The 14,004-nt window shown below is 33.3% G+C and overlaps 1 protein-coding gene across 1 annotated transcript; it reads left to right on the top strand.

Annotated features, from left to right (window-relative positions):
• Positions 1-9,582: 9,582 nt before the first annotated feature.
• On the top strand, positions 9,583-13,073 carry LOC113783310 (flavonoid 3'-monooxygenase-like). The gene is made up of 3 exons (XM_027329404.1): positions 9,583-10,503; positions 11,428-11,656; positions 12,459-13,073. The coding sequence occupies exons 1-3, from the start codon at positions 9,604-9,606 to the stop codon at positions 12,851-12,853; spliced, it is 1,524 nt and encodes a 507-aa protein (XP_027185205.1). The 5' UTR covers positions 9,583-9,603; the 3' UTR covers positions 12,854-13,073.
• The last annotated feature ends 931 nt before the right edge of the window (positions 13,074-14,004 follow it).

Raw genomic sequence — 14,004 nt, 5'->3', positions numbered from 1 at the left:
CCTTTTCTGTCAGACCTCCCAGAATGTCTCTGCATATAAACTGATGAAGAGCTCTTCTCCAGTCCAAATTTTCTGCTATAATGATTCTCAAATCTCCATTTTGTAAGAAAGTCAAAAACAATGGTTTTGGACTTGGAATTTTGGCTATACCTCTTACTTTTTGTCTTCTGAAGCATGTGCACCGAATTCTCTTACAACTTATAGCTGGAAAGTAGTCTGAACACAAGAGAATTGACTGAGCAAATTGCAGAATTTCGGCCAGAAAACGCGCCTACACAAAACACGGTTACAAGTCACGTTTTGTGTACTCGCGTATTCACTTTGGCCTTTCTTCATCTGCGATTTTCTCTATCATAAAGGCCGAACTGGCTTTTGTGTAAAACACAAAAGTTGTAGCCCTTTGAGTTAGCTTTCCAATGCTTCAAGAATCATCCAAATCTGAGCTTTGTAGCCTGAGATATGATCGAAATACTAAACACTGGTCAGAGCTCTGTTTTCCACCTTGGACAGCTGAGTTGAATTTCGGTATTTCAACTTTTGGACTATGAAAACGGCTGAATTGGACTTTAATGTCTTCATACCAAATGTAGATATATCTCTTACCTTCAAAATGGTACCAAGATCACCTTGATCCGATTTGTGTAGCTCCAGATATAGTCAAAATACGAAAATGTATCTGAGTTGTCAAAGCTGACTTTTTCTTGATTCAGATTGCATTTTTCCTTTTACCCTTCATATTTTATTTTCACCACTTTAATCCATCTTCAATCATCCAAATATCTTCTCAATGCACTTCATCTGATGATTGAATCATTAAACCTACAAAATATGAAGTTTTTACCATAAAAATCCATAAAAATGCAATGTTTAGCCACTTTAACATAAAATGTAGTTTTTTACCAAAACCTTAGTTATTTTAGTTATAAAACTAAATAATCAAACCAAAATTAACTAATAAAACACACTAAAAAATACGTAAAATATATTCTTATCAGAAATAAGAATCATATAATATTAAGAATTTTTATAGGAAATAAGAATTGATATATATCCAAACAAAAAAGGAGCAATCCACGTAGGAAACTACTTGCCGTCTCGTTAAGCCACATAGGAAAGAGAAAATATGAAGGGATAAGTATGAGGATACGACTTTATTATATATATATATATGATTTCTTATGCTAGTAATTTCTTAATTAACAAGTTTCCTATATATATATATATATATATATATAAATATAAAGGAGTTGTTGTGTGGCTGTTGGTTAATTTTCATCTAACCATTTTGAGGGGTACATTAGGCATTTCAATACCAGTGTACAAGTCATTAATGTTAGGGTACTAGCATTCTAGGTGTATTGGTATGTACATTACCCAACCTATCCTTAGTGGCTTGATGCTTCCACTCTGTCGATGCTTAGTTATAAATAGGACATTATTTAGAGTGTTTTCTCCGGAGAGTCCGGAACGAGTCTGTGAAGTTTTATTATGGTGTGACTTTCTTTCATTGTTTTGAGATATCAATAATAGTGTGAATTATTTATTTCTCTCCTCTCCTATAAATATTTGAGTGATTGTTTCATCTTTCAATCTATGACTTTATATGCATTAATTATTCTTAGAATTCTAACATTTGGGTTCTACATTCCTACACCGTATCACTCAATGGTTGAACTCATTCTCTGCTCTCCAATTGTATCATGCCCTTTTAATCGCTTAGCCCATTGAAAGTGATAGTGATCGACAAATTCCTGCAAGTACATAGGGGTCAATCAGAGTAATAATTCACCTAAAATATTTTAGGGGTTGAATCCACATAGATGAGTCAATTTTCTACTTTAATTATCGTAACAAAATAATGAAACTTAAATTCAAAGGATTTTTAATTACTAATCAAGAAATTGAATAAATAATCAAATCAAATAAGATATAGGTGAGAAAATAATTGGCAAAAGACTAGGGTTCAGGTTTTTATCCATATTTTGAATTATTTATCTAGTTAATTTCTTAACATGCCAAGAATATATCATGCAAAAGTTTTATAGATTACCTTTTGATACATCCAAATTGCGTCCAATTAAATTTCATGTCTCTCTCAAAATTATAAATATTTAATTAAAAGAGGTTTCTGACAATTTCACTCGCATCCCTCAGATTTGAATAATTACACTAACCTCTCTTCATATAGCTAAATGACTACAATATTCTTCACTTATAAATAATTCATACAAACAAAAAAAAAATACCCTAGAACTACAACTAGTTTTTCATTCTAAAGCAACAGTTGCCACATAAAACAACTTTTATTCTCTCTCTCCGACCCTTTCTCCTACTTTCTTTCTCCTGCATCTCATAGTTCACTATTTTTTCGCAACTGCCATCTACACAACCATTTAATATATCTCGAATCCTTATTATTATGGAAATAGATCCTCTTTCTTTTTTTTGTAAGTATTATTGAATTAAAATTGCCAAATGACAGTTATCGGATTTGATTTGTTGTTAAACTAAATGAAGATGAAAAGGATGATGGTGATACAGAATGCAGACAAGAAAATAAAACTAATGGCTAAAAAGGAAACATGAATTGAGGAAGATTGTGTTATTATGTCAATTGTGTAAAAAAGAATTTTGGGATAAAAATTGCAATTGAATTTGCCTAGAGACATGGGATGTTTTTTCTAGTGTTGCTTTTGGTTGCTCCGTGTTGGTTTTCTTAGTGGGTTTGATTATTTTAGCATCAACGAAGTTGCAACATTTTGGATTGAGTTTGGATAGTGACATTGGTCAATTCAAGCACTGAATTTAGACCCCAAAAAAAAATGAGGTTAAAGATTAGGTTGAATGCAAACTTTTATTGTCATAATTGATTTGTATGGGAAGTTTTGGGACAGCAATGGTAGGCTGTCAAAATTGTGAGAATATGGGGATTAAACTGAAGTGGTTTATTGAAGTTGTTATGGTGGTGGTTATGTTGCTTACAATAGTTGTAACGTGGAAGAAATTTATTAGTGTGTTTTTCCCCTTCATAAGTAATAAAGGGGTATTTTAGGATTTTTAAGAACAAATTTAGTATATTGAGTCTATATTGTTACTGAAATGTTAATCATAGGGGAGGTAGGTGTAATTTTTTAAACTAGAGGGGAGCTTCCTGCAATAATAAAAAATCTCAAGGGAGGTTTCTGAAATTATCCCGTAATTAGGTTAAGCATATTTATCTATCTAATACATGATTATACATCTCTTCTCAGTTCAATACAATTCTTAAAAGCATGTCTATGGTGGCTAATCGCAAACATGTAATTAAAACAAGATAAATAAATCAAGACAAAAGTAAAAAATTTAACTAGAATAAATAATCAATTTTCTTCAAAAAATCCTAAGCCTAGAAGTAAATTAGTTCATCATAATTGTAAGAATAAACAAGAATTGAATATTGAAAATACAAGACTTCAAATAAAGCGTAAGAAAAGCTTCTTACCGACTCCAAATCCCATGTCTTGACTGTCAATCTCGATTCTTCAATTCCTAAAGAAAGCCATGGAACTAATGTTTTGACAAGTGTTTTATCTCCTAAAAATGTTCTAAGTACTCCCATTTATAGTTTTCTATAATCTCTGTTGAATCTCGAAAGGAATAGGCTTCTTGAAATTGAAGAAAACGAGCCCCGCATAGTTTTTTGATGACATCCGGCGACAAGTCAATTTCAAGATCAATTTTCCACGCCTTTGGAATACATTTCCTCCTCGATCTCACTTTTTTACAAGTTAGGGTCCAATTAAAGCACAAAAAGGCATAATCAACCAATAATTTACATATGTAACTTTGCTAAAATCCACACCCTATTAGAGAGCTTGGGAGTTGGGACAGTAAATTTCACCTAAGAAAACTTTAACGAGACAATAATATTCCTAGTGGTGATTTCTATTGTGAAACAAAATAAAAGTCGCAACCAAATTTTTGTCTTTCTTTAAACTGCTTTTGGTGAATTCTATATTATGAAACAAAACGAAAGTCACAATCAAATTTTTTTTTTTTGCTACAAAACGAAAGCCAAAATATCACAATTATAACATGTGGAAGAATTCACATGGAAATATTGAAGATTGAAGAGAGAGATAAAAAAAAAAAAAAATAGGTACATAACGGAATTAAATGTCCTACCGATACTAAAAGCAGGAGCTTACAATTGAGGTTGGAATTGGGTTGACTCGATTGACCCTTTATTCCAAAGCTGATTGGACCATTTTTGAGGTAGCAATTGTTGTAATTTTGGCAACTTCAGTGGCAAGTGAAAACATCGACATACATCTTCTTGGTCTCTTTTTCCGCTTCCATTAAAACTCTGACAGGACCGAATGATACGGCAGAAAGTAGCCATTGTTCCAATTACACATCCATTTTCATGCTTAATCCCTCTCACCCCTCTCAATTTTGCTTTCTACATAAATTTTTTTTTTCCCATCAACTTTTTTAAGTTTTTTTTTTTGATGGAGTTTTGTTTCAGTACGTTTTTGTTAACTAATTTGTAAGTTTTTTTTTTTAATGAACTGTGAATTCTCGCAAAATTGAAACTCTGGACAAATGGAAGGAAGGGATATGCTAAACAGGTTTAAGTCAATCAATTTGCCTTGCAATTGTCCAAAGTATTAAAGAAATTAATGTGCTGATATGATGATGACATAAAGTACCGTAAAGTTTAGTTAATGACAATTTAGTACATAAAACTTCTATTTCATGCTACAAGCGCCTCCAATCCAATTCATAACTGTATGCTAATGATGGTTGAACATATATAAGTTACACATTTGAGAAGCAAAATTATCCGAGTCTCTTTAGCATTGATGAATTAGTGTTTAATTATGGCATTTCAAGTTAACCGTTGACAAGTAATTGTGTGACAAGTCCCTGAAAAATGATTGTCAATATGAGATAGAGATAGAGATAAAAGTAGGATGTATCTAATTTTACATTTCTCTTATCAGAATTGTTGAAGAGTCTGGAAAATATTCCAATAACAACAGTCTCTAATCCATGAAAAAAATAATAATCTTATTCATCAAAGTCATGATTTTGATATCCTTCAACGAAAGTAACACAGACTTGCTTCTTTTTTTTTTTTTTGAGCCCAAAAACTTCCCAGTACTTTCCAATTTGTTGGTTAATGGAATAAGAACTTTCTCAATATAGTTCATTGACTATTTATCCATAATTTTAACAGATTCTTCTCATGGCATGAAACTTATCTAATAATAAATTCAAAATAGTCATAATTGATATTTCAGGATAGCCGCAAAAGCAATTAGTAAATGGAAACGTTTAATGAAGAAAGTAAAATCAATGCATGTATGGCAACCTTTGAATCTATTACATTGGTTAATTCAACTATTATTTTTTAAATTATGTTTCAACTATTGTGTTGTAAATTTCAATGCATGTTCTATTATTTGGTGTTTGTTTGGATAGAGTATTATTTAGAATAATTACTATTGCACTTTTTGTGATGTAATGCATGTAAGATAAAAAGGTGATTGGGAATATAAAAAAGTGGGTTGAAAAATGTGTTTATGATACAAGGGAAATATTATTTGAAAAAATTTGGTATCCAAACACTCATGATTCATACCACTATTTTTGGAAAAATTTGGAAAAATTCATAACATGATTCATAACACTACTATTTTTTTGGAAAAATTCTTGTTTGGATAGTATATTATTTGAAATATTATTTGGAATAATTACTGTAGCACTTTTTGTGATGTGATGTATGTGAGATAAAAAATAGTTGGGAATATAAAAAGGTAGGTTGGGAAATGTGTTTGTGATGCAAGCGAAATATTATTTGAGATAATTTTGGTATCCAAACACTAATAGTTTTTCCTACCAGTATTTTTTTAATGATTTATCTCATATTCCAATGTTGTCCAATGAAAACTACATCGAATGGAAGAACACAGGATTCTTCTGACATTAGAATGCATGGATCTTAATTTGGCATTTCGTGAGAATAATTCACTCATTTTCCTATATTCTAATTTGTCAAACGAAAAGGCACGAGCAATTTAATCGCTTCACTTTGATACTCATTAAGGCACATATCAGCAAAGCATTAGGGTTTTAATTACTAATTGTAATCAAGTCAAAGCTTACATGAAGATAATTGATAAACGATTTGTAATCTCTAACAAGGCCTTGACTAGCACTGTTACGAAGAAATTTGCCAAATTGAGTGATATAAATTACCAAATTTGCCAAAAGTGGAATGTGAAATTCCTCCAAAATTGATGGAAGGAAAAGAAATAATCAAGACTTCAATAATGGAAAGGGAAACAAGAATAACGCTAGGCAAGACGGCATGGATTTCAAATGTTTTTTTTTCCAGCGTTCAATTCCCCTGGAGTCTCAATATTTGGATTGTAGGTTTTTTAAGAAAAATTTTTTACATTTTTCATGAACACATTTTTTAATTATTTTATTATTTTATATATATCAAATTATTATAATATTTTTTTTACAAAAAATTTTAAAAAATAACAATCTAAACGCAATTGCAGCACTAGTGCTTAGCAAGCTTGAAACAACCCTCTCGAATTAAGGTGTGATCATTTTGACCAAAAAAAAAAAATTAAGGTGTGATAATGCTGCACGTCATCTACGATTTTTCAGATTCCTACTTCTTCTATATTTTGACAAACGGCATGTCTGTGTCTAGCAAGAAGTGTGATAGTGCTGTACGGCATCAACAATTTTTTAGATTCCTACAACTTCAATACTTTGACGGGATAATTTTAAAAAACCTCCCTTGAGATTTTGATAATTTTACTCTGCTCTCCTCAATTTTAAATAATTATGCTTACCTCCCTTGACATAATAAAGTACTTATAATGACCTTCACTTAATAGACAATTCACAGTATAATACAATATATTTGTAAAACCAAAAAAAAAATCATATTTATCTATGTCTTGGCTAGCTCTACTCTTCTCTTTTCTAGTTATTATACTGTCATATTCTCTCTTTTTTTCTTCAGTTTTATAGATATTACCAAATTGAAATTGTAAAATTAGTAGTTCAATTGAAATGACAAGACTCGGAGTCATAGAGAAAAAATATAATGAAATTAATGATTGAAACAGGTTGGAGGATCAAAGATGAAAAATTTACCATATATTTTTTTTCTGTGGCAAGCATTGATGATCCTTTGGATAGTTGCTTTGATTTGGAACTAGAGTTTTTACTTAGGTGGTTGTTATGAATTGGGATGGTGGATTTGTGCAGAGTGTGAAAGAAAAGGATCGAGTATACTGTATTTTTCTTTTTTACTTTTGTATTAAAGGGTAATTTAGGATTTTTGAGAAAAAATCTAGTTTGTCGGACTTATATTATTATATAAACAATAAAAATAAGGAGTTATATGTAATTTTTAAAATTAAAGAGAGCTCTTGCAATTATGAAAAATGTTAAGGAAGGTTCATGAAATTATCCCATACTTTGACAGAAGACGTGTCAATGTCCGGCAAGACGTGTTATAATGCTGCACGCATCAATGATTTTTCACAGCCCTACGACTTCAAGACTTTGACAAAAGACATGTCTGTGTCTGGCAAGAAGTGACATAATATAATAAAGAGCAAATTTTCCAAATAGTCCTTCAACTTTTTAACTAATTCACATTTGGTCCTTCATCTTAAAAATGAGATAGAATGATCCTTCAACAAAATTTTTTAGACCAAATTGGTTCTTATATGGCATAGCAGCCAAGAAAAAGTTGGATCAAAGTGGTGATGAGATTTGAATTTTCTTACCTGTTCCGTCACATAGGGACCAATTAAGCCTAAAAAATTTCGTTGGACAGCCATTATGTCCCATTCTTAAGATGAAGGATCAAATATGAATTAGTAAAACATTTGAATGACTATTTGGGGGACTTGCTCCATAATAAAATTGAAAAGCTGGGATGTTTGGAAAATATTTAGAGGCTTGTAGCAAAGTGTGTTAATGGGAAAAAAATGATTTGATGGGCATACCCATGAGATAATCTTGACCTATTGAACTTGAAGAGGACACGGCTGCTGTGGAAATTATAAGTACAAAGACAATTCGTGGTTTCTGAGCTACAGCAATGAGTGATATTTTTAGGAACATCTGTTGGGGTTTTTGATAATTATGTAGTATTCTTAAACTTCTAAAAATATCACTTACCTCTCTCATTTGAAGTCAACATCACAAGTCACCAATATTTTTACCCTCAATACTATAGGTTTATTCTGGAAAAATACTTTCCAACCAAAAGAATTGGCATGATTTTCTTCTTTTGCTTTTTTTTTTTTTTGAATTTTGGCCTGTTTTAATGAAAATGTCGCATATATTAGTCCCAATTCAGGAGCTTATATTTTTGGGTGTAATTCTTTTATGCCAGTTTACCCACCACATTCCCCGCATTAATTTCACTGCCTTCATATTATTGGAAGAGGTTGTATTTTCAATACCGAAGTAGAGCCTGTTTTAGGGTTTTTTTCCTCCGCTCTCAATTTTTTTTCTTAGTTTTGGCTCTCAAAATTTCTGGTTCTGGCCTTGCAATTAGAACCACTTTTTTTTTTTTTACTAATATTGAAAGATTTGGTGAATCGGATGACTTCCCACTTGAATTTCAAGTGACCAATCTAGTTTTCTCTATTTCTTGACTTTATATTTTAGAATATGTTCATCAATGTTTCAATTCTTTTCATCTCAACTCTCTCCATATGCATTTCGAGCAACATAAGTATCCGTTCCGATTTCAACAATAATGTGCTTAATAGTTGTTATATATTGTTATATTTAGTTGCATTACAATAACAAACACTACACAAAATTTTCTTGGATTTTAAATCTTTTATTAATACTAATAAGGATTTTGGATAAGGAAGGAACAAGACAACTGAAAGGGCAATTTTGAAAAAAAATATGCTCATTTTACTTAAATGAATCATTTAATCTTACTTTGCTCCTAGTTAGGGGTGGTAGATGAATCGAGTTACTCGCAAGGAATTTAGTCAAAGCTCTACTCGAACTCGAGTTTGACTGATACTCGAGTCAATTATTGAATCGAATTCAAGCATCTAGGTAATTGTTAAATTACCTAAAAACCTATATTTTTAGAAAAAATTGTCTTACCACTCGAGCTGGAATTTGATCTTAATTTGCTTCTTGAGCACCTTTATCTTTCACATGAGCCGAACTTGACCTTCAAAGTTGATGAGCTTAAACTGAGTTTGAGCTCAAGTAATGTCTTCAAGCTCATCGAGCTCTAGCTTGAATACATTCTGTACTTGAGTTTGACTCCGTTCATTGCCATTCCTATCCTAGTCATTGAACATGTTACAAAAGAATTTATTTTGGGGAGGTTAATGAGATTTTCAAAAGTTTAGAAGTTCCAAGCGGTATTCACAAACACCTTAGGGAAGGTTTTCGAAATTATCCGAAGAATCAATTCAAAGCCAATTAATGGATGTGGCACAGATTAACCTTATCAATCATGACCGTGTGCATAAAGCCCCCACTGGAGATCGGCATTCAAACACCCAGTGGAGTTCATTGCCATGCTAACTTATTTCAGCCCTGATGGAGACTTGGCTGCCCTTAGCCTTGGCATGGGTTGTTGCATTGGCTTTTCTCTCAAAAGTATCCACTCGCAAACGCCTAAAGCTAAATCATCCACCAGGACCAAAACCATGGCCTATTGTTGGCAACTTGAAACTCCTAGGTTCAATCCCACATCAATCCTTACACTTGCTGTCCCAGAAATATGGAGAAATCATGCAACTAAAATTTGGTTCCAGCCCTGTTGTAGTAGCTTCATCCCCTGAAATGGCAAAAGAATTCTTGCAAACACATGACAACATCTTCGCTTCTCGGCCTACAACTGCTGCTGGCAAATACACTAGCTATAACTGCTCCGATTTGACATGGGCACCTTATGGTCCATTCTGGCGACAAGCTCGTAAACTTTATCTTACCCAAATATTTAATCCAAAGCGACTTGACTCCTTCGAGAGCATACGCATTGAAGAAAGGCGTGCTTTCATTTCTAGCTTGTATGCTCTCTCAGGAAAGCCAGTAGTTATGAGAGATCATCTAACACGTCTTACCCTCTCCACTGCAAGCCAGATGGTCTTGAGTAACAAGTACTTTGCACAATCTGAAGGGGAGAGATCTCTACCTACCTTTGAAGAATTCCAAGAGATGATAGATACTTGGTGTTTGCTGAGTGGTGTGTTCAATATTGGGGATTGGATACCATGGCTCGACAGATTTGACCTCCAAGGTTATGTAAAGCAAATGAAAGAACTTCACAAGAAATTTGATAGATTCCATAACCATGTGCTTGATGATCACCAGGCCAGGAGGAAAACAGAGAAAGATTTTATCCCTAAGGACATGGTTGACATTCTATTGCAATACGCTGAAGATCCAGATCTCCAGGTTAAACTCACCAGAGATCAGATAAAAGGGCTAATTCAGGTGCTCTTTCTTCTCATTGTTTAATCAAATTCCTAGGTCTCTTTGCCTCTTTAAGTTACTGAATCTCAAAGCCAGCAGTCTTGCTTAGTATAATGTGCCATTAAAGATAACTGTCTCCTTTCTTCTAATTAAGAGTTTTTTATTTCCTTTCTAGATTAATAGTATTACAATATTTGATCATAGAGGCACTAACTTTTCCAATATGTCATGTTCAGGACTAACTTTACCAATGTGTTGCTGACCAGAACGTTCTATTAAAGATAACTGTCTTCACCCTCCAAAAAAAAAAGATAATTGTCTTCTTTCATCCTTCTGATTAAGAGGGCTTTGTTAAATTTTCCAAGATTCCAATAGGAGATTTTTTAATACAACTATGATATAGACGCATAACATTTATAAAACTAATCTCTGAAAAACAAACTATTAACTAGATTCATATTGATTCATTGCTATTTGAATCCTTTAAATCTTAGGATGGTCTTTCAAATCAACATGTATTGGTTTATCCTTAAAGAGGGTTCTTCAATTTCTCTCTGGTATCTGAGATATAAGAACTATTTTGCAATACCAAAGTATACGACATAAAAATGCATGTGATCCGGGGAGTATAACTATAATATAAATAACTTTTCTATTATCTTTTAGTATTTCTATTTTGATCCATCATTCAAATAGAAATTATTCATAAGTCTCTATACATAGCCAATATCTTATGAAATACATTAAAATCTAAATTATAATTAATTACTTAATTGGATTTAATCTAATTTGACAGTTTGCAATACATAATTATTCACATATATAAGTCTAGCTTTGGATCTAGGATCCAACAGTTTTTTTCCTTCCAATCTGTTGTAAATCATGATACTTCACCAATATTTAATCATGGCAGGACTAACTTTACCATTATTTGATCATGGCCAGGACTTGCTGGTTGGTGGTACCGAAACCTCAGCTCTTACAGTAGAATGGGCATTGAATGAACTTCTCAAACATCCACGTCTCATTCGAAAGGCAACCGAAGAGCTTGACACAGTGATAGGGAGAGATAAGTGGGTGGAAGAGGCTGATTTCTCAAAACTGCCTTTTCTAGAGGCGATCATAAAGGAAACTTTTAGGTTACATCCACAGGCAACGCTACTTACGCCTAGGGATATGGGGGCGGGGGGCTCTCGGGGCGGGGGGTGGGGCGGGGGCGGGGGGGAATTTTTTCCCCCCGCTTAGAAACGGGGCGGGGGAGTATGCCCCCGCCCCGCCACCCGCAAAACAAAAAATATATATATATAAATATATATATAATTATATATAATATGTAAGTTAATTAGTTATAAACTTATGATAATGATATTATTAGTTAGATGTATTATATAATGTACATTAGTTTATGTAATATAATTGATACATGTCTACTAATATTATGAATAATTATACATGTCTACTAATAGAATTTATTAATTAGTTATACTAAATTTACTAATACATTTATACTAAATTTCTAATTACACTTAATAGAATAACACTTTTTTCTCAAAAAAAAGCACAAACACAATAATGAATTAGTGATTGCATTTGTACTAAAAGTGAAAACTTGACTATTTTAGTTATATTTATTTCATCATATTGGATTGTATTCAAATAACTTATGTTTGATTGTTTTTATGAGTTTCAATTGTAAAATTACAATGAATAATAATTTGGTGATGTGTTGATATTTTAGTACTTGATTATTTATTAAAATTTAATTATAATAAAATTATATAATAAAATTTTATTAACCCCGCGGGTGCCCCCGCGGGGGAAGCGGGGCAAGGCGGGGCGGGGCGGGGGGAGCGGGAGGCGGGGGAGACGGGGCGGGGTGAGCGGGGGAAACTAAATAGGCACGGGGTGCGGGGGAAACGGGGGAGGGGTCCCCCGCCCCAACCCCGCCCCGTTGCCATCCCTACTTACGCCCCGTTATGCCCTCGAGGATTGCACTGTAGCTGGTTATAACATTGCTAAAGGAACAACGGTGTTTATAAACACATGGAGTATAGGGAGGAACTCAAAGTATTGGGATTCTCCTGAAGAATTCATTCCAGAGAGGTTTTTGGAGAAGGATATTGACATGAAGGGACAAAACTTTGTGCTACTGCCCTTTGGCTCAGGTCGGAGGATGTGCCCAGGCTATAACCTTGGAATCAAACTTATTCGATCAATGTTGGCAAACTTGTTGCATGGATTCAACTGGAAATTGCCTCATGGCATGAAACCAGAGGAAATTTGCATGGAAGAACACTACGGACTCACAACTCATCCAAGGATTCCACTTGCTATGATCCCAGAACCACGTTTGCCGGTCAATCTCTATTAGCAAGTATTGATTTAAGGCAAAATTGAAATATATTCCTACTCTGTATCAATCAAAGGTTAAACTTAATCTCCCCTCTCCAATTGTATCATGCCCTTTTGATCACTTAGCTCAATTTAGGTGAGAGCTTGGGAGTTGGGACAGAGTATATTTGACCTAAGAAAACTTTGAAGAGACGATACTCCTTTTGGTGATTTCTATTGTGAAATAAAACAGAAGTCCCAATCATGTTGGGTTTTCTTTTCTTTCTTGAAATTGCTTTTGGTGAATTCTATATTGTGAAATAAAAGAAAAGTCACAATATATTTTTTGGCTAAATAACAAAAGTCAAAATATCGCAATTATGACGTGTGGAAGAATTGACATGGAAATATTGAAGACTGCAGAGGGAGGGGGAAAAACTGGCTCTTTTGTTAGCAAAGAAAATAGGTACGCAACGGAATTAAATATAGCAGAGTTGGCGCAACTTACTGGACCACAGAAGGAGCAAAACTAACCTTGTGCACTGACCAACTTTATGATTGGTTCGCACCAGGCCTGTAAAAAAGACAAAACAAATCTGACTTCTTGACTTCATACTACTAACACATGTTTCAATAAGGCAATGCTAACTATGAACCCAATTCCTATGCAACTTCAAGAATCTAACCAAACAGATTGAACAGAGACACCCAATTTAAGTAAAACTAGGGGTGTCGAGGTTAATTAAGTAGCTCATGAGTTTGCTCTGTCAAAGTTCGAAAACTTTTCATTGGTCAAGTTTAAGCTCGAATTCGAGCAGTTCAAGCTACTTGACGAGTCGAGTTCGACTTTAATATATGAAACTCGAAAGCTCGTCAAAGTTAATCGAATTCAATTGAGCTTCATGCACACATATATTAATTTTTTTTTATATATATTCTAAAAATGTACGAGTTGGCATTGGTTTTGGGCTAAATATAATTAAGTGAATATGAATACATCTCAAATTAAATTCAATTAGAAAATGAGTTAAATTATCTTACCACAACATTGCATGAAAAAAATAAAAAAATGTTGTACCATAAAAGTTTTACTGCATGGATGACATGTGTCGAGTCTGTGCAATAATAAAAATAGAACGTAACTATCACTAAAAGCAGTCAATAATTAATCCTAGGTACTGGAGCAGGGAC

This window comes from Coffea eugenioides, chromosome 9 (assembly GCF_003713205.1).
Source record: "Coffea eugenioides isolate CCC68of chromosome 9, Ceug_1.0, whole genome shotgun sequence".
Lineage (NCBI taxonomy): Eukaryota > Viridiplantae > Streptophyta > Magnoliopsida > Gentianales > Rubiaceae > Coffea > Coffea eugenioides.
This window is presented reverse-complemented; position numbering and strand designations above follow the sequence as displayed.

Excerpts from the sequence above, each read along its gene's own strand:
- LOC113783310 (XM_027329404.1), top strand. The coding sequence starts at position 9,604 with ATGGAGACTTGGCTGCCCTTAGCCTTGGCATGGGTTGTTGCATTGGCT. Across the intron at positions 10,504-11,427 it reads AGATAAAAGGGCTAATTCAG|GACTTGCTGGTTGGTGGTAC; the intron begins GTGCTCTTTCTT and ends GATCATGGCCAG. Across the intron at positions 11,657-12,458 it reads AACGCTACTTACGCCTAGGG|ATGCCCTCGAGGATTGCACT; the intron begins ATATGGGGGCGG and ends TTACGCCCCGTT.